Source organism: Sorex araneus, chromosome 3 (assembly GCF_027595985.1).
Source record: "Sorex araneus isolate mSorAra2 chromosome 3, mSorAra2.pri, whole genome shotgun sequence".
Classification (NCBI taxonomy): Eukaryota; Metazoa; Chordata; class Mammalia; order Eulipotyphla; family Soricidae; genus Sorex; species Sorex araneus.
This window is the reverse complement of record NC_073304.1, coordinates 27,682,944-27,703,865: the sequence shown is the minus strand read 5'-3', so window position 1 is coordinate 27,703,865 and position 20,922 is coordinate 27,682,944. Positions and strand designations below refer to the sequence as shown.

Sequence of the window (20,922 nt, the reverse complement as noted above, 5' to 3'; positions counted from 1 at the left end):
GGGAGGATGTGGAGGTGCAGGGTGGGGACCAGGGGACACGGTGACTGACTGGGACCTCTCCTGGCCGCAGGGGAGCTGACCATCACAGGGCTGCCCTCTGCTCTGACGGTGCCAGAGGGTGACACGGCCAGGCTGCTGTGTGTGGTGGCAGGAGACAGCGCCAACGTCAGGTGGTCTCGGTGAGGTGCTCCCCGATGGTCTACCTCTCGCTCCTGCTGTCATCACCTCGCCCCTTCTGCTGCTCTTGCCTCCTGGGGTGCCGGAGGATGGGCTGTGGCCCCCTCGTCTCCTACAGTGGGGCGAGGACCCCTGGCTCCATTGATGAGGCCACATCAGGCTTCCTGAGTCTCCCTGTGAGCTTCCGGCCCGGCTGCTTCGGTTGTGGTGGTGGTGTTGATGGTTGGGGGTGGGCAGTCCTCCTGTGCCCCTCGGGCTGCTCACTGCGTCCAGGCCTTTGCCCAGAGGCCACAGTGCTCCCTGGGACTGAGCGCCCCATGGTAGGAACTGCACAGGACTTTGACTCAGTGGCACTCGTGTCCTCTTCCTCCTCACAGTTCCAGGGCGAGGCTGGGCTCGGGGGCTCGGGGGCTCTGGGGAACGAGCCCCTGAGACTCACTCCCAGGCAGGAAGTGGCTCTGGAGGTGACGGGGGAGCCTCGAAGGCTGAGGAAGGATGTCCTTGATGAGGCTTCTGGGAGAGGAGCCGGTTGCTCTGGGGAGGAACGGAGGGGGCTGCCTTCGTCCCTCCGGGAACCCCCGCTTTGTCTGGGTCCTGCCCTGCTCTTGCCAGGTCTCCACCCTCAGTCCCTCCCAGCAGTGAACATGGCTGAGGGTCCCCCACAAAACAAAACAGAACAGCAGCCTCGTTCTCCCCCTTGCCAGACCCTCAGCTGGATGCACTGTCTCCTCACATCTCCCACTGCTCGGAGAACCTGCCCTGCTTTGCCGCCCCCCGGTGCCCTGCTCAGTCGCCTGCCGACTCCCCGAAACGTTCCTCGAGGTCTCAGGAACCACACGTCTGCTCTCCTTGTCCTGGCTGCTTTCTCAGCCCCGTCACCCCTTCGTTGTTGCCTTAGGAGTCCACCACAGACTCTGTTCTCAGTCCTGTTTGTGTCACTTTTGTGTCACTTTTGTGTCATTTCACGGTGGGCAGATATACAGCTTCTGGGACCCACCAGTTTGGATAAACTATTCGAATAGGCCCACCAGTTTGGATAGACTATTCGGACCCAGACCTCAAATTCCAATGCCTTCTGGCATCACCACACAAGTGTGGGGGAACTGTAACCTCACCCCCACCCTGGGTTTTGCCAGGTGGGATGGGCACCCCCTTACCCTGGTTGCCCAAGTAGAATCTGTTGCCATTGGGGGTGTTGCGGATGTGTTATCGGGGACCAAACGGGTCACAGCATGCAAGGCTTGCCTTAGCCCTTGAACTGTCTCTGCACCCCCAGATTCTGATTTCTTCTTCCCAATATCTGACCTCACCAGTTTCATGCCACCTGTGTCCCCTGTGGCAGCCACTCAGCTCCCTGGTCTCAGCTCTCAGGCCCCATCCTGTGGGCCTTTCAGAGTACGGCCATTAGGACAGTACCTGCTTCCCTTGTGTCCCACCACACAGCCCTGCTCTGTGCCAGAGCCGGCCAGAGCCTCAGACGCCTCCGGCTTTTCGCCTGCCGTAGTCCATTTTCTCCTCCCGAACCCCGCTTCTTCCTCAGCCCCGGGTCCAGAGGCAGCATCTTCCATGAGAGAGAGACCCCTGACCAGAGTCCTGGAGACCAGAGTGCTTCTGTCGTGCACCCACACAGGGCCTGGCCCCTCCTGGCTGCTTATGAGAAGGGAGGCTGGGGTCCCCCTGTGGATACCGGGCAGGTTCTCCGTAACTGCTGAGCTCACCTCCCTTGGGAGTTATTTCGCTTTATGTTCTTTCTCACTCCAGTTCCCTTTAATGTTCCTTGAAGCGAGGGGTCAAGGAACCATTTCCTGACCTCTCTTTGCCCCAGAGGAGAGGAAGTGGTTGGCTCTGAAAGGTCTCTACCACCTTCCTCTCCCCCAGCAACGGGCTTCCGGTGATGGCCGACGGGCAGCGTGTGTACCAGTCTCCGGATGGCACGCTGCTCATCCACAACCTGCGGGCCAGGGACGAGGGCTCCTACACGTGCAGCGCCTACCGGGGGAGCCAGGCTGTCAGCCGCAGCACCGAGGTGAAGGTGGTCCCACCAGGTAACTGCCGACCCTGGGCATTTGCTTGATCTCCAGGGCTGGCTGTGTGCCATGGGGCGTGGATAAGGGCGCAGTCCCAGACTCGAGTCCAAATCCTGGCTTGCTTGGCCGTTACTGCCCAAGTGTGTGATGGGGGGGGGGGGGGGGGCAAGGGTTCTCCCTTTCCTCATCTTCCTGTGTCCTCCATGGTCTGACAACTACAGGGAGAGTGGCCAAGGGTGGGCCACTGGGATAGCTAAACAGGGGACATTGTTAATGGTCTGCAGATTTTTGTCTTGAGAAAGACTGGCGGGGATTTCTCTACAGTCCTTAAGGAGACCGTTAAAATGTCCGTATTCTTCCCGTGGCAGAGTGAATGCTCGCCGGCAGCTCGAAGGCTCAGATGCTGCCAGTAAGCTCTGAGGTTGCCAGATTGGAGGCCTGGTTCCCCACGCTGTTGTCCTATCTTCTGGCCCCAAGCTGTGTTTCCCCTGCTGGGGGAGGGAGAAGCAAAGCGAAAGGGGCTGCGATGACAGGGGCCCCTGCAGGTCTACCTGCCACCTGGAGGTTGCCAGGAACCAGCAAGCAGACAGCTCTCCCCAACTCCGAATCATGCCCCGGGCTGCGCCTCTCCCCGCTCCCCACCCTGTGGCCAGGCAGGCAGGTGCACTCAGCTTTGCAGTCTGGAAATCCTAGGTCTGCGCTGGGCTGAGGCCATGCACAGGACAAGTGGGAGACCCACTGCCTGCTGGGGCCAGGCCAGCGAAATGGTGAAGTCATGCCCCTGGTGCAGCTGGTCACTCATGCCGGGAGGGTGCGGAGTAAGCGCTCTTCTTCCCTGGCACTGGGACCCACAGAGCTGCTCTCCCTGCAAGACTCCACAGCACAGCGTATGGACCTTCCCTCTCACTCCCTTAAGGCTCCGGTGTGCATGGGACTGTTGTCACTTTTGTCTCCTGTTGTTTTGCAGCTGCCCGGCCCTGGGACTCCAGCAGGGACTGCACTGACCAGCCAGAGCTGGCCAACTGCGGCCTGATCCTGCAGGCCCAGCTCTGCGGCAATGAGTATTACTCCAGCTTCTGCTGCGCCAGCTGTTCCCGAGTCCAGCCCCACGCGCAGCCTGTCTGGCAGCAAGGCTGAAGGCTTGCTCAGCTCCGGCCCCAAACAACGTCTAGGGCCTAGGAGAGAAGGGAAGCCGGACTCTTGGCTACTCTGGCCCTAGCTGGCAGGCACTGGTCCTTTCCTCTTCCCCCACCCCACCCCACCCGAGTGGCTGCTGCAGCCCTGCCAGCTTCCTTGTGTTGCCCCCAGTGGCACCTCCTCTTGGACAAAAGTGCCACACAGAGATAGCTGTTGAGGTGCCGAGAAGAACATCTGGACAAGACGTGCCTTTCTTTACAGCCTCTCCCCTCCCCTTGATTTCTGTCATGCAGGATTAGCTCACTGCACTCTACAACATGCTGTCAGGGTTCTGACTTCATCTGGGGCAGGGTGGGGAGGTGTGTGCTGGGTTCACACCTATCTCATCCTGGGAACGCCCAGTGCTGCTGTGCCAGGGACTTACTCTTTGCTAAACTAGATGGGCTAAGCTGGGGTCACGCAGGGCCCACTGCACTCGTCTCTTCCTCTCTGGACAGAGCAGCGTCCAGATGTCTGGACATCTGCACCAGCGTCCAGCACCTCTCTGGACATTTCCAAGTCCCATCTGTGGTTGCAGTTACTGGCAGGCTTGCTCAGCGAAGCGGAATTGAGACTCGATGACTTGGGAGAAAGGGTGGCAGTCGCATTAGGATCCCAGCATGAAGCCACTAGACATGCTCCTCTGCTAGGAGCGGGAGCCCCGGGCCCTCGTGAGGCCGACACACAGCCTGGCTGTGGGGCTTGTCTCAGTGCCGCCAGCTGGTAGGCTCACTTCTGAGTGAGGCGGTGCTTCTCCTCCAGTAAGACTCTGAAGCAAAGTGTCTGCTGCCCAAAGCACTCTGTGACTGAAAACAGCATTAGCTGGGCTGGGGTGGTCACTGTTATCACTGAGCCGTGGCCTCAGCAGCGCTGGAATTGGAGGAACTCATCCTTCATTTCCTCAAACCTCACGACTCTTCACTCGGAAACAATGGGCCGCCATGCGACAAGCTTCCAAGTTGCTTTCCGCTTCCGCAGATCCTCTGGAGACTGGCAGGGCTGCACAGCAAAGGTCATTCTTGGACACAGGCAGGAGAGGGAATAAAGCTTTGCAACTGTACTCTTATTACTAACACACTGACTGGAAAAGTGAGAAACAGAACTGTACTTCTTGGTCTCTGTCGCAGTCCATGAAGGAACACGGTCCAGGGGCTGAGTTCTTTTTCTCTTTCCATTTAAAAAATGACTGAGAGCAGCTCCTGGCATTTACTGAGGCTGCCTTTGTTCCAAGTCCGTTTACTTGGATCTCCCAGTCCTGTAATTACACCAGAATCTAGCCTATCAGTGACCCACTTCAGAAAGGAAGCTGGCAGGCACTAAGCCAGCTCACTCTTCACAGGTAACCTGATCTACGGTTAGTGATGAGGCTGGAGAGAGAGCAAAATGTGCTGAGCACATGCCTTGCACGGAGGAGGCCTGGGCACCACATGGTCCCCAGCACCACCAGAAGCAACACCCAAGCACTTGCTCGGTACAGTTCCCCTAAGAGAACTGAGTAACACTTGCTTAAATCAATGGTTCTTGGCCCTTTTCTGCACTGGGAGCTTTTTTTTTTTTTTTTTTTTTAAACTGAACTGGTGTCCACAGAGATTTGGATTGATTAGAGTGTGGGCCAGACACAGATACGTATTTACTAGGGATGGATCCATGGCTGAGAGCCATCACTTCACAGACCGATTTCTCAGGAAGTGAATTCCAAGTGACTTAGCAGGGCTAGGGCTGGGCAGAGAGAGCGACTCTGTGCTTGGCCCCTAGGTGGAGTCCACACCCACTCGGAGCAGCAAGAACATGACATTAGAGACACGCTCAGGATCAGTGGAAGCCTGAAGTATACATATTAGAGAACAGAGGCAGCAGGATCAGAATGGAGGGAAACCAAAAGAACTACACATAAACTCATTTTGCTAATAAAGGGGAAAAACAGTTCTTCATAGCTAAAGGCTTCTACCACGAACATTTATTTTTGTTAAAGCAGATTATAAATTCTCATCAGTACAAATATATATATATATATATATAACTTACATTTGATTGTAAGGCCAACGTTCAAAAGTGAAAATGAGATGGGTTTGCACGTTGCTACCAGAGGTCAAGTGGCTGCAACTGGCCACGGGACATTGCTCCCTGGGAGGGGGAGTAGAAACGGACACACACACACACACACACACACACACACACACACACACACACACACACACCTAAGAAAACATAGCTTCCATCCCCACAGAACTCATGGGAACAAAGGACAGAACAAATCCCACCAAGACCCATATGACAAACCAGCACAGTGACCCAAGCTCCCTCTGTGGTATGATTCGTGTGTCATTGTCATCTTAGGGTTAACACAAAGGATTAACAGAAGGAAACTGCAGCCATATATAAAGGAAATACAGAGCCTCTAGAGAGCATATTTAGCTTGATTCCATTAAAATAATGACATTAGAATTCTGTCACAGGTTTTAAACCAGAACAATACTGCTCTTTCATTCTTATTTAAAACTACAACCTAGTGGTCATAAGCATGATTGTTGTTGCAATGAGCTACTTACAATGAATGACACCAAAGACGCTGGGGATCCTGTCTGCCACTTTCAACCTTCCCCCTTCATTTCAATAGGCATCAATGATAAATCAATCTTATGTACAATTTCTTACAGCTAACCCTTTTACCTTTGGCAAGATTACTTACAACTCATATGACTTTTTATTATTGAGAACTATTTAAAATATTCTAAATGCATAAAAATAAAGATTTGGCTTTTTTGATATATATTTATAATATTTATTTTGTTACTCAAAATGGAAGCTCAACTTTACCCCTAAAATATAGCTCTGCAGGAGGCTGCGGCCATGCCCTCCCAGAATTCTGGCGTCTGGCAGCATAACCCCAGCCTCAGCCGCCTCTCCTGACCTCTAAGACAGGCTGGCGGAGAGGAGGCAGGCGCGGGCCTGAGAAACAAAGATCATCTGGCTTCCTCGTTTTTTTCAGTTTCAGTAAATGTGCTTTGAGTACAGGTTTCTGTTGAGATACATCTGCCTCTCTGTTGCCAGAGATTTGTAAGGGACTGAGGAAGGGAGGGGGTGGGGAGGCAGGGGGCACCGTTTCCTTGAATTCTTTAGCCTAACGGCAAGACACCTCTTCCTGAAAAAAGGAATGTTTTCTTTTTCAGTCTTTCCCCTCCCCAAATAACACCTGACTGCACTCTGCCTAGTCACGCTCCTTTGAGACCTTTGGGTTTTATAGAGTATTGACCAGGAACACCTCGGTCCCTCTGCTCTTTTATCTCCCCACCCCTGCCCTTGCCTTAAGTGCAGACAAAAATACGTGAGCCACAGGGGCCCCTTAAAGTTCAATTTCAAACGTTTTCTGTAAGTCACTGGAGAAAGGGTTGGTGGGGGAAGGGTTGGTACGCTGCTTGGCCTTGCTCTCTAAGGCAGCCCACTGGGCCTCGAAAGGGTCCACCGGGCCGGTCCCCGCAGATGCCTCAGCGTGCTTGTCTCCTGAGGCCAGTCTGCTCGCATCTACCCCATTGAAGGCTGCAGACCCGTTGAGGTGCTGAGCAGGCGGCTTAAAGAAGGGACTGGCAGCAGCACCGCTTGGCTCGTATTGAGGGAATGTCTGCTGCTTGGCCAGGCTGGGTGACTGATGGGGGTGGGTGGTCTGAGGGTGGCCTGCAGTGCCAAATACATTGGCTACCATCTGGGATGGAGTGATGCCCACCACAGGCACATTAGGGGCTGGATAGGGCATCCCGTTGGTCACAGGATAGGGCTGGGCAGGGACAAAGGCTGGCTGCAGGGGTGGGACCACCCCCACTGGCACGGACTGAGCGGTGAGGAATGCGTTCCCTTGGAAAGGTGGCGCTGGCTGAGAGATGGCAGTGGGGTGAGGCGGCTGGAGAACGGGCTGCAGAGGGGCAGCTGGGGTCTGCGGCTGCTGGGCCCGGACACTCTTGGACACCTCTTCTAACCAGCGGTCAGCCTCAGAGGGTGTGCGTCTGTGACCAGCCTGCAAGAGACCTGGGGAGGCAGCACCGGAAGATTGGCCCCACTCGGTCCCTGGAACAAGAGGAAGAGAAGAGACTCATCAGAGGCTGCATTGCTCAACTGAGAACCGTGGTTATTTGAATGACCCCAAGGTGGAACAAGTCCCCTCAAGGGACATTTGGTGACCTGGGGAGGTGGGAGGGAAACCTCCATTACCAGTGGTGGAGGTTTGACAGAGATCCTCTCAGGCCACACTGAGTTGCTAAAGGAGGGGTCTACACACAGCTCCATGCACAGAACTGAAGCTGTGTCACCCGAGACCCTTGCCCGCTTGCAGTGGTTGCTCCAGAGTACAGAAACCAGCCTGCAGACTCGGAATGGTCTGAGGATCCTCTTTCTGACAGCATGAAAATAATCAATGGGGTGCCTGGGAGATAGCACAGCTTGTTAATGGGCTTGCCTTGCATCTTGCCAATCCTGGTTTGGCCCAGCCGCCTACAAGGTTCCCTGAACAGTAGCCAGGGATCACTCCTGGGCAGGCATGAAAAACTTTTGAGCACCACTGTTGTAACAAAATAAAGACGAAAACAAAAAACACCAAAAAAAAAAAGAGAAGAATCAATGACTTGGTGCCAATCTGTGGCCCTGCTGACCTCCAGACACATAATGCCTTCCTGGTGCACTGTCTTTATTACTCTTTCTAAAATGCTTGTTTTTATTTTTAGTTAACATGTTCATCATAGAGAAACTAGGAAGTACAGAAGAGCAAAACATAGAGTGCTTTCTGTAGGCCTGCCATGGTAGGAGAAAGACTCCCTCTGCCTCCAGGCATGCCACAAATCTCTAAATTCAGTGACTAACCCCCAGGTGAGGTCCAGGAATCTACAAAAGTTTGTGGGTGGGCTCTGTTCAGAGTGCTAAGGACTATTTAAGTTCTTCAGTCTCACTTCTTCCACCCTTTCATGATAGTACTTATTTCCAGGAAAGAAATACTTTTGTTTGTTTTCTAGCCACACACAACTTGGGGGCTACTCCTGGCATGGTGCTTGGGGGTGGCTCCTAGAGACACTCAGGGGACCATACAGTTCTGGGACTCAACCCTGGTCTCTGGCACACACAGCATGTGCTACAGTTTATTCAGTCTCTCCATGTATCAACTGAATTCTTTTTTTTTTTTTTTTGCTGTGGTGGGGGATCAAACCCAGAGTCTCACATTTGCGAGGCAACAGTTACATTGCCAAACTGAGAATATAACGTGTGTGTGTGTGTGTGTGTGTGTGTGTGTGTGTGTGAGAGTGTGTGAGATAGGTGCCCACACCCAGCAGTGCTCAGGGTTGAGTCCTAGTTCTGCACTCAGGAATCGCTTCTGGCAGGTTCAGGGGACATTATGGGATGCTGGGGGTTGAACCTGGGTCAGCTGAATGCAAGGCAAGCGCCTTACTTGCTATACTATCATTCTAGCTTCACATAACTTTTCTTACAAAGGCCTCTTCCTAGTCCCCACTCAGGTGAATAGCTGAATTTTCAAACCAGAGTCACTTTTCTGATCCCAGAATCCTCACCATCATCTGTGGCCACCTTACCCGAATGTGTGGCTGCAATTTCCTTGTTAGCAGGATCAGGGGTATGGGCCCAAGGGTTGGTGTCACGCACAGGCATTGCTACGGGAGCTAGAGCAGTATGAACTGGCTTAGCAGCAAGCACATGGAAGGCTGAGTCAGTGCCATTAGCTACAATGGGAGCAGACAACATCAATGGAGTTAATTCATGCAGGACGCACAGGTGACCCCTGAGTGCTGGGCCAACAGGCTGATGTGCAATACTGTGAAACAGCTAAGACAGAGAAATTGGGGTTTGGGTAATCATGCCATCTTGCAGTGGATATGCAAACCTGTGGGCAAAGAGGGAGAAAGAGATGGTGGCTAAATGGCCATGCTGACACTGTGGAATGGCTGTGTGAAGGACATATGTATGTGGGCAGAAAGGAAATGGAGTCGTGAAAACAATTTTAAATTAGGTTGAACGGAACTGCTTTGTCTTACTGGCAGCAAAAATCTAGCTGTTTTGATACAGCTTAGCCTTTGGCATAATGACATAAAGCATTTTCCTCATTTCCAAAAGACCAAATTATGCCTACGTCAAATTACACCAACAATAAATAACTCTGTTAGAGTTAATCTGATTCCTTATCATGCACTAAGCATCTTATTAATAGTGTTTTAGCATACATCATCTCATTTAATTCTCACTAAAGTCCTGTAAGGCTGATATTATCCTTGTATTTCAGTATTACAGATGAGCAATCAAATTTGATGTGAATCTTCATTTGCTTACAAAATCTGCAATGTGCTATAAATCAATCTTTCCTCCCCTTCCCCTTCGCTCAGGGTGGAGCCAGGTATCAATCTCAGGGTTTCTATATGCAAAGCATGCTCTAGTGCTGGGAGTTCCCTCTGGGGCTCACCTCTTTTCTATTTTTTTATGGTTTCCACTCCTCGGTAATGCTTTTAATACCTCAAAGTACCTACCTGTTATTTCCTCACCTTCCTTTATTAAAATGTAAGCCTTACTCTTTGGGGGTCGAGGTGCTATTTCACAGTCCAGCTCTCTACCTTAGTTATACAGAACAGACCAGCACCTTTCCCTCCCTGCACAATAATCATTCCCCCATGAGGGCTGGGCAGCCATCCTTTTGGTGCTGGTACTATTTTCCCAAGGCTTATCTTAAAGATTAGCTTGCCATACACTAGGAGCCCCCTAGACAGGGAAAGAACTATATTCTAGTCAGTTTTGCGTACTCACCGCCCAGTAAACAGGCATAGAAAATAATAGATACTAGTTAAAAAAGACCTGACTTTAAATTGTGTCATGTGATTTTAGGTAATTTACCTACCTTTTCTGACCTTTACTTAGCTTATCAATGATATCAACCATAACAAGACTTTTGTGGGGATTAAATGAGATGAGAAAATGCATGCCTCCTTACTGTGATGCGGTAGATGATTTGTCAAGTGCTTAATAAATCTGGTTTATTTAGTATTGGTATTTGCATATATTTGTTAGATGGCATGTGGTCATTGGCACATATGACTCTAAAAGCTTCTTAATTTTCAAAATGGGACTTCCTGGAGAAGAAGCTTCCTTCCGCTTCCTCCGAAGAACCAGGTACTATCTCTACAACAAGACTTTTTTTCTGAGCTCTCCCTCAAAAGAAATGGAGAAACAATGACTACAGGAGTTCACATTCTAAAAGTCAGTGATTTAAAAGTTATATAAACAATTTGCTCAGTGCCACCCATTATCCTCATAACTCTAAAAACAGAAACTTTTAGCTATTCTTTGATATTACAGAATCAGTTATTTTCCTTCCCTTTCACTAAGGCAAATTTTTTTTTTTTTTTTTTGCGTTTTTGGGTCACACCCAGCAATGCTCAGGGGTTACTCCTGGCTTTGCACTCAGGAATTACTCCTGGCAGTGCTTGGGGGACCATATGGGATGCCGGGGATCGAACCTGGGTCGGCCGAGTGCAAGGCAAACGCCCTACCGCTGTGCTATCGCTCCGGCCCCAAGGCAAAATTTTAAGACAGTTGCTACAGAAGATGAAATGAGCCTTTCTCTTTATAATACTCTTTGCCAGACCTTCTCAACCTTGGCACCGTGCTACTGTGAGCCAGGTAGTTCTCTGCTGGGAGGATATGCGTGGAAGAACAGTTAATAACATTCCTATCTCTACCCAGATGTCAGTGTATCATCAGCAGTTGCCAGATACACCCTATGTTGTAAAACCCAATGTCTCCAAGCAATAAATGGCTCATTTTCCCAGAGGGGGCAAATCACCGCAGGTGAAGAAACACAGTGCTAAGGAAACAATGCTGAAATTAATTCTCATGACTTGCTTGCAGGGACCTGGATGAAAACTCTAATCCTTGACAGGCAAGTGATAAATAAAGTGGGACTAAAGAAGATACTAAAAGAATAGGATGGAAGATGAGTGGGTACATGTAAAATGACAGACTTAGGAAACAAAAATGCATAAAGACTCTATCCTATAGGACTCTGTCCTACAGGGAGATAAACGCCTATGAGACACTCTCACACCAAGAAATTAAGTGATCTGACTAGTTCTTGGGAAAGCTAAGGACGACAACTTACAGTCAGTAATCAGCATCAAGCTGAGTGGCCTAAGAGGGCACCAACCTTGGAAAGCAGGAGACTGGGGGGCCACTGCTGTCACTGGTTTGGTCATTGGGGCCGATGAGAAGGGATCCTCAGAGGGTGTGCTGAAGGCATTGGTGATCTGTGAGCATAGGGAGCTGATACTCTCTGCTTCCCCTTCTACTTCTGGCACTGCAAGAAAAACAGGAAATGGCTCAAGACAAACTGAATAAACATGAATTATAAGAGCATGGCACTATGCAATTTATACTGCATCCCTAAAACTGACGAAGTTTCAATACACTATAAGGTAGGGCTACAAAAGCAACGTCAAAACAAAGAGAAACAGTATGATCATGATTTCACTGGCTTTCAGATGGGAAGGTATGACATAAACAATTCTTGTTCTGAGGGCTATCTGTCTCCCTTGTATATCTTGAGATTGCTTTATTTCCTCTTCTAGATGATACTGTTGAGAACTTGATATTCTTTTTTGGTGCCAAGATAATTCATTTACCTCAATCTTTTTGGAAGGTAATCTGCAATTTGTTTTCTGATCAGGTCCCAAGGCTATGGTTTGAGTAAATTCTGGAGCCATTAAGTAACAAAAAAATGAATTAAAGTCAGAGACCCGGCTAAGATGATAGTACAGTGGATAGGGCACTTGCCTTGCATGAAGGCCAATCCATGTTTGACCCCCAGCAACCAAGAGCCCACCAGAGTAAGGAGTAAGCCCTGAGCACTGCTGGGTACGCCCCCTACCCAGTCCCCATAAACAAACAGCAAGAAAGAGGCACAGTGCATGCTCAATCCATTTCATGGTATTAAATTAAAACAAAGTGAGTATCACTCATTTTTCTCTAAGATACCAAAATATGAAATATATACATTTTCTATATGTGAACTGAGTGAACTGAGGGGCCGGGATATGGCTCAGAAGGCTCAGTCTTTTTGTCAGGGGCATACCCAGAATATTTTAGGAACTATTTTTGGCTCAGTGCTTAGGGGACCATGAGGTACCAGGGGATCTAATGAAGACCTCCCAAAACATGTGCTTCAGCTATTGACCTATCTCTATAGCTCAAGAAATCTATTTAAATTGTATTTGTTTTGGGCCACATACTGTGTCACTCAGGGATCACTCCTGGCAGTGCTTAGTGGACCATAAATGGTGTCAAACCCAGGTTGGCCATATGTAAGGCAAGCACCTTACCTGTTATACTATTGTTCTGGCCCAAGAATCCTGGACTTTATCCCTGGTACCACATGGTCCCTGGAGCACACTGCATGTGACCCCCTGAAGTCCACAAAAAACCCAGAATCCCAAAAGAAGTGTGCAATTCAGGCCCTGTTTTTCACACTGATGCTGGGACAGAAATCTCTGTCACTGAGGAAGCTCATGATGTATGCCAAATCTTTGTTTGCTCAATTGTAAAGAGATGAATAGTTTTTGCTCCCCATCTGCTCCACGGGAGACTGAAAAAGAGATATCTGAGCATCAGGGGTTTCAGTTTTGTTTTTTTTTTTAAGTTGAGAGCTGGAAAAAGAGCCTCAGTATACATCTAGTTCATATGTTCTTAGTTCTATTTCAGCCATCAAAAGAATTCTGTGTTTTTCTGCCACAGTCAGTGAGAGTGCCCTATTGAGAAAGAGTTTCCTCAGACCAGTTACAGTACTGGCTCCACATGTCTCCGAGAGAAGAAAAGTAGGGCCCATAAAAGCAGAGCAGATCTGACACTTTAGCTCCAGATCTTAGGATACGGATAGAACTACCTGGGCTGGCTCAGTTATACAGAAGCCACACAAAGGCCTGTGTGGCAGTTCTGAAAGGTAATGAATATGTGTTAGCAAGCCCACTGTCTCTCATGAACAGATCTTAGATAAATACAGGACGTGGGTTTAGAGTTTCCTCCCCATGGAACTAACTGGCAACAAGTACAATGAGCATTTATCCATTTTGTGGGGTGCATCTGACAGTATGCTATTTAATTGACTATATTTCCAAAACCTTTTAAATTAATTTCCAGCTAAGTCCTAAATGGCAGAATAAGAAAGGAAACTTAAGACTCTTGATGTTAGGAAGCAGGCTAGCAATGAGGCAGTACACTTCAATGAAAACAAACCAAAATCCTGTAGTTCAGGCTAGGAGTTACTATCATGGCTCTTATTCTATTTATTGAAAAGAAATTACTGAGTCATTACCCCTCCACCCCCCACCCTCATGTACTTAGTTTTTTCCCAGTGGGAAATGGATGCAAGGTAGAACTGTCAATCAGCCTTAGAGAGAGGAGGCTAGTGTGATGGGATTAGTGTCTCCATTTGAAAGTGATGATAGCCCTTCAGTGCTAGTGCACTTAAGTAAATCAGTCAAATGCTGCATTACCTGCATTTTTAATAGGGAAATCAGTCTTCCTCTGCATAGTGGAAGGCAACTCATTGATGCGCAGGGAGAGCTGGCGTTTAAAGGGTGACATCTTCTGGCTAAGAGCAGGAAATCCTCGGAAAGAGCCTTGGCGAGCAAGTTGTTCAATAGGTGCATGCCGACGAGGAATGGCATGAGGGTTGTTCATCTCCAGAGAGGCAGTGGCATCCAAAGTGGGAGAGGTGGGAGAAGACGGGGATGGAGCTGTGTTGCCTGGGGTCACAGATGAACCAACAACTGTCTTATCTGCTTCAGCTCAAGAAAGTCAAGAGAAAGACGACCTTAGCAATGTCTTCAAACAATCTGAGCTCACACAGCTGAGGAACTCAAAAATCCTCTAGGTCCATTTAGTCACCTCCTTTCCAATGTCTCTTAAAAGATACATTAGTAGTAGTCTCAGGTTTCCCATTTTTTCAGGCAAGTAAATAATTTATTAACTAATTCTGTGTATATATACTACTTATTCACATGGTATATATACCTACTAAGACACAAATCATAGATCTAAGATTTTCATGCAGTGATTCAAAACTTAAGTCTTTGGATTAGTTTTTAAAAGTTTTCTTACAAACTCTGAATGTGAGGTGCTTTAAAAAATGGTATTCCCAGCCACTGCTTGCTGATTCACCCACAGGCCTTGCACTACCAAATCATGACTACATCTCCAAAGAGATATAAGCCAAACAGCTAAAATCTGGTCCTCAGGGCTGAAAACCGGGGCACCCTAAGGAGGAGGGTGGGCTGAGCACCTGCCCTACTGAAGCCCCAGCAGCCACAGCCACACTCCACCCACACCCCAATGCTGCAGCCATGCCAAGGGCTCAGCCCCACTGATTCACAACTATTCTCTGCAGAGACACCAAACTGCAAATAATTTCAGGTACCTAGTGCCAGACTGACAATTCTGGTATCATCTTGGAGTGGGGTGGGCCACTTCCCCTCATGCCCCCTACTTCCGGAAGCCCCAGCAGCCAGGCCCACCTCTCACAGCTGCTGCCATGTCAACTCATTGGTCTACATCAAGATCCTCAAGCCTCTGGACAGAGAAGCTGTGACACCTCCTAATTCTTCCATACTGAAACTCCAGTAGGAGCACACCAAATCAGACGGGAGAGCAACACAGAAACCAACTAGCCTCAATAAACAAAAACAATAACACAGAAGGCTCAATTAGCAACAAGCAGCTTAGTAAATTCTTAGAGAAAGACTGAACAACCCCGTGATGATGTAACAGTTTTCACATAAAAAAACTGATTTTTAAAAATATTTAACAACTTTAATACTGAAGCTTTGTTATCTAATCAATTTCAACTCTAAAACTGTATCAACATTTGTGGCTTTGGTCTACATTAAAATAAAAACAAAAGAATGGTAATTCATGGTTTTCAACGTTTGTTTGCTTATTTATTTAAAGTGGTAGCAATATTGAGTGTTAAAAGTAAGTAAAGGGTGGGGCTGGTGCAATAGCACAGCGGGTAGGGCATTTGCCTTGCACACAGCCGATCTAGGTTTGATTCCCAGCATCCCATATGGTCCCCTGAGCATGGCCAGGGGTAATTCCTGAGTGCAGAGCCAGGAGTGACCCCTGTGCATTGCCGGGTGTGACCCAAAAAGCAAAAAAAAAAAAAAAAAAAAGTAAATAAAGGGATATATCAGATATCCCTTTCAGTATCTGTATACCAAATTACAATGCCCAAAAGGAGGGAAAGAGGGTGAAGGGGAGAGAGGGAGAGGGGAAGGGGGAGAGAAAGAGGTGGGGGAGAGAGATGGGGAGAGGGAGAGAGAAAACTGCCTGCTATAGAAGCAGGCTAGAAGCGGGGTGGTGGAAGGAAAATTGGGAGCACTGGTGCTGGGACACAGACACTGGTGGAGGGATGGGTGGTGGAACACTGTCTGACTGAAACCTAATCATAAACAGCTTTGTAGGGGTCTATCTCACAGTGACTCAATAAATCTTAAAAAAAAAGTGACAACATCAGAAAGACTGAAGCAAGGATAAGTTTCATTAGATATCAAAGAACGTAATAAAGCAAAGACTTTAAATCATGCACAATATGCATTTGTGGCTCATTTGAATAAAAACATACAGAAGCAGGAGCGAGGGATATATGCCTTGCACACACAAGGCCTTGAGTTTGAAACCCGGTGCTACGTGCACCCCGCCTCACCCACAAGCACTCTTGGGTGTGGGACACTCAGCAGAGCCACATCACTGGGCCATGACATGGAACCAAATGATGTGTTTGGGTGAGTACTGCAGGGTATCTTGCCATCCATCAAACCTCACTTCCCTTGCCCAGAAAAAGCGTACAAATGTTAAACAAAAGTATTGGGGGAGGGACCATACCCAGCTCTATGCTAGGCTGGTATTTCTGGCTCTGTGCTTTGGGGTTGTTCCCGGCAGTGCTCAGGAGGCCATGTGGTGCTGGGGGCAAGCACCTTAACCTCTGGAATTTCTCTCCTATCCCAAGAAGTAAAGTTTTAAATGGAATTAAACAGAAACATATAAAACTGTTTGCATGTGAGTACCAGCTGAGCCCAACTGTGAATGTGCTAAAATCTCAACCCCCACAACTTTCATCATCCTCTGTAGGTATTAGGCTTTGACCACTCTGGCAGTTGCTGTACATAGTAAAATAATTATTTGATGTCTTTAAAGAATATGCTTCCAGGGCAGGAAGATAGCTCAATAAGCTGAGTACATGCTTTGCTAGCTTGGCTTGACCCTGACACTACTGGTCCCCCAAGCACTGAGCTGGGAGTAATGACTGAGAACAATGGGTATAGTCCAAACACACACACACACACACACACACACACACGCGCGCGCGCGCGCGTTTTCAGTTTGGAACTCTCTCTAGTATATTTTATGTACATATAAACATTATGTACACATATACACACATATATAAAATACATACTATAAACTGCATTATTTTTAAAATTAAATTGTATTTTTTTTGGTTTGTTTTTGGGGCACACCTTGTCTTGTTCAGATCTTACTCCTAGCTTTGTGCTCAGGGATCACTCCTGGTGGGCTCAGGGATCATATGAGGTACCAGGGATTGAGCCGGAGTCTTCTGTGTGTAAGGCAATCTCTACCCACTACTATCTCTCTAGTTCCCAGCTCTAATTCTTAAGCACAGAAATAATTACCCAAAATTAAATTACTGATGATGATTTCTCTCATCCTTTTACTTGGAAGGTGTTTGGGCCACACTCAGCAGTGCTCAGGGGACTCTCCTGACAGTGTTCAAGGGACCATAAGCAATGTCAGGGATCAGATTCTTTTTATCTATAAACATTTATACTAGAATATCAAAGAATAAAAAAATTCCATTTTGGGGACCAGACAGATAATACAGCGAGTAGGGTGCTTGCCTTGTATGTGGTTGAACAAGGTTCAATCCTCAGCAACCCATAAGGTCCCCCGAGCCCTACCAGAAGGGATCCTTGAGCACAGAGCCAGGAGTAAGCCCCAGAGCATGCCAAGTGTGCCCCCCTACCAAAAGAAGAAAAAAAAGAATTAGAGCTGTATTAGTCAGCAGATTAATATGTTATCTAAAAATGGCTGTTCAGAATCTGGAAACAACCCAAGTGCCCAAGAACAGAAGAATGGATAAAGAAACTATGGCACACCTACTCAGTGGAATACTATGCAGCTGTCAGGAAAAATTAAATCATGAGATTTGCCTATAAGTGGATGGACATGGAGAGTATCATGCTGAGTGAAATAAGTCAAAAGGAAAGGGGCAGATATAGAATGACTGCATTCATTAGTGATATATAAAAAATATATACAGCAGAAGAACAATATCCATGGCCAGGGAAAATGGGGGGTTAGGAGGACCGGTCAATGGTTGGAACTAACCATAAGTCTGTGTGGGGCTGAGGGTAGATGGAGAAGAGACCACTATGACAAAAATAGCTGGGAATGATCACACTGGACAAGACTTGAGGGTTAAAAGTACGTAAGGGATATTCTTAATAACCTTTCAGTATCAATATTGCAAACCACAATCCACAATGCCCAAAAGTGGGGGGAGGAGAGAGAGAGAGAGAGAGAGAGAGAGAGAGAGAGAGAGAGAGAGAGAGAGAGAGAGAGAGAGAGAAGAGAAGAGAGGAGAGAAGAGAGAGAGAAGAGAGAAGAGAGAGAGAGAGAGAGAGAGAGAGAGAAAGTACCTGCCACAGAGGCAGGCAGGGGGTGAGAGGGTGATGGGAGGGAACCTGGGGATACTGATGGTGGAAATGTACACTGGTGGAGGGATGGGTGTTGGAATACTGTATGACTGAAATCCAATCATGAACAGCTTTGTAATGGTCTATCTCACAGTGATTCAGTAAAAGCTAAAAAGAAAAGAAATTGAAAGTAAAATAAATAAAATAAAATCTCTAGAGAAAAAAAATGGCTGTCTTGGAATTAAAAAGATATAGTAGAAATTTAGCAAAGTTATATTAATTTTAACTGAACTATTTAATTCTAAAAAATTCCCTATTGGTTTTAACTCTAGCATATATAAGAATACAAAAAATTTCCTCAAACTCTATAACTTAGTTCTAAAATATGTCCATCCAGTTTCAAAAAACAGATTCCTGAGTAATTTGAGTGCTTGTACAGACATTTTTGCTATGCTACCTTATGTACCTGGAAAAACTCACATTCTGCAAAATCACCAAAATCTAGACATTTCTGAAATTAAAGCATCAAAACCAAACACCACACAAAAACCCCTGTGATGTCTAGTAAGCACAGCATCTCACTGAAATATCTGTCTACACTTGCACCAAGCATCAGTCAGCAAACCTCTGCAGGCCATCCCTGGGACTGTACTTCTTCCTTCAAGATGAAGGCATTTACTTCTCACAAATATCAGATGCATCAGAATTAAAGATGTCATTGCATACAGAACTTCTCAATTTTGTTTTAAAACACTGAATTTGTGTATTTTTATAGTTTCACCAACTGCACTCAGTTTTCCCAAATAGTCTGATATTATGGAAAGAATAACAAAGTTGAAAAAAGTAAGAAAAAGAAAAGAAGGATGCTGATTGATAGTTCTCGATGTTGCTGATAGTTCTCTCTGTGGGAAAACTTGCCTTTAATAACTCTGGAATATTAACCTGTTAGGAAAACCTACATTAAATCAACACAAGGTTGTGGTAGAACAGGATTTACCTTTCTTGGCTTCCTGGAGTTGTTTCATAATCTCTTCTCTTTCTGCTTGCTCGGTGGCTGTTGTGACACGGAAGGATCCTTCTCTGGTAAAAGTTGTTCGACTGGCATCAAAAGTAGCAGTCACTCCACATTCCTTCTCCCGCTTCTGCTTACGTTCTAAACAAGCTGCAAAAGCACAGCCCACTGCATGGCTCAATCTTTCACCCTGTATAGAACAGGAGTTTAAAATACCTTTTTAGGGTTATGGCATAGTAATTACAAATTAACATGGATCACAAGTTCATTTTCACATAAGGCACAATGTTTGGAATTCTAGGTTAAAATAAGACTTTAACATACTGATGACAAATTAATGTAAATGAGCTACCTTACATAATGCTTATGCTTTGTCACTGTGCCAAGCATGGGGTAAAGTGTACCCTTTCCAGGAAAAAAAAAACAACATTTGTTCACTGTCTCTAAATTATACCTGAAAGATACTAGATCTCACCACTGGGGCTGGAGAGATAGTACAGTGGGTAGTACGTTTGCCTTGCATGCGCCAGACCCAGGTTCGATCCCCAGTATCCCAGATGGCCCCCTAAGCACCACTAGGAGTGATCCCTGAGAGAGCTAGGAGTAACCCCTGAGCATTGCTAGATGTGGCTAAAAAAGAAAAATTATCCCTCTGTCCCCATACGGCTTTGAACAAGTTATTTCACTGGATATTACTTGCCAGTCAGCCCACTTTGGGAGCTGCAGGGCCACACCAAGAGTGTGAATGTCCTGAACTGAAGGAGTGAAAGAACCAGAGCAAGCTAGTTTAAGAACTTCCAAATGCTGTAACAGTACAAGCTTGATAAAAGCATAGGAAGATCAGGAATGAACCGCAGCGGTGAAGCTCATGCCTTGAAGTATATCATCTCTGGAACCAAAATCAAAGCAACAATATGCAGTAGAAACTGAGTCAACAAGGAAGAGGCGTAGCTAACCAAATTAGTCCTGGTGAAATCCACAGTAGGGACTTACCGTGTCCTTGACAGCCATGAAGCAATGGCAGATCCAACGTCGAGTGGTGCCATCCCGGCATATGTAAGAGAAAGCTCTATCGAAGTTCCTATCTGGAGCACAGAAAGAAACCTTTTCTATTGTCTGGTCAACGATGAGGTCCTAGAAAAGGGAAAGCACAAAGGAACAGAGGAATTAGGTTATTCAAGCTTCTCAAAGACATATGATATTCACAACATTACACAGAATCCCAAAGGCATAGCCGGATTCTGGTCTAGCAGTTTGATTACGGCACATGTGACCTAGGAGAGAGCCCCAGGGGTACTCTGCTCAGTTGCCTCCCTCCTCTCATGTGCAAGTTCTAAAGCATGTTTCCTGATTCTAGGTTATTGTGGTAGAGTCCATTTTCAACTTGTCAATATACTTAATCCATTATGTATATTTAGTAACACCCTTCCCAGAACATTCTATATATTAACTTAATAATCATTTAATTTTTTGTTTTTGGGCCGCACTCGGCAGTGCCCAGGTCTTACTCCTGGCTCTGCGCTCAGGAACCTCTCCAGATAAAACTTAGGGGACTATATGGGGTGCTGGGATTGAATCCAAATCAGTCATCTGCAAGGCAAGTGCCCTACCTGCTGTACTATTGCTCTGGTCCCTGATCATTTTTTAATTTTAAGTATGACTTTCTTGATAGAATACTTACTTGAAGGCACACAAAATACAAAGTGTTCTTGAAAATTTAGAAGTTCTGAGGCACTTTCTTAAGATACTTCAGTGGACTAGAACTCCCAGAGGTTATTGAAGGGTT

At 47.1% G+C, this 20,922-nt stretch overlaps 2 protein-coding genes across 8 annotated transcripts in view; one reads left to right on the top strand and one right to left on the bottom strand.

Annotated features, from left to right (window-relative positions):
- The window catches only part of PAPLN (papilin, proteoglycan like sulfated glycoprotein), a 31,403-nt gene extending 25,830 nt beyond the window's left edge, over positions 1-5,573 (top strand). Inside the window, exons 26-28 of the mRNA XM_055130741.1 lie at positions 71-179; positions 2,056-2,222; positions 3,172-5,573. Coding sequence (XP_054986716.1) covers positions 71-179; positions 2,056-2,222; positions 3,172-3,341 — 446 coding nt within the window. The 3' untranslated portion in view covers positions 3,342-5,573. The remainder of the gene's footprint in view (positions 1-70; positions 180-2,055; positions 2,223-3,171) is intronic.
- The window catches only part of NUMB (NUMB endocytic adaptor protein), a 147,248-nt gene continuing 131,321 nt past the window's right edge, over positions 4,996-20,922 (bottom strand). Inside the window, exons 7-12 of one of the 7 annotated variants that reach the window (XM_004612293.2) lie at positions 20,130-20,270; positions 19,122-19,326; positions 13,907-14,200; positions 11,566-11,715; positions 8,951-9,097; positions 4,996-7,439 (exon numbers count right to left, since the gene is read on the bottom strand). In XM_004612293.2, the coding sequence (XP_004612350.1) occupies positions 6,724-7,439; positions 8,951-9,097; positions 11,566-11,715; positions 13,907-14,200; positions 19,122-19,326; positions 20,130-20,270 (1,653 nt within the window). In that variant the 3' untranslated portion in view covers positions 4,996-6,723. The remainder of the gene's footprint in view (positions 7,440-8,950; positions 9,098-11,565; positions 11,716-13,906; positions 14,201-19,121; positions 19,327-20,129; positions 20,271-20,922) is intronic. The other 6 variants (XM_055130737.1, XM_055130739.1, XM_055130738.1 and 3 more) reach the window with 6 other exon arrangements.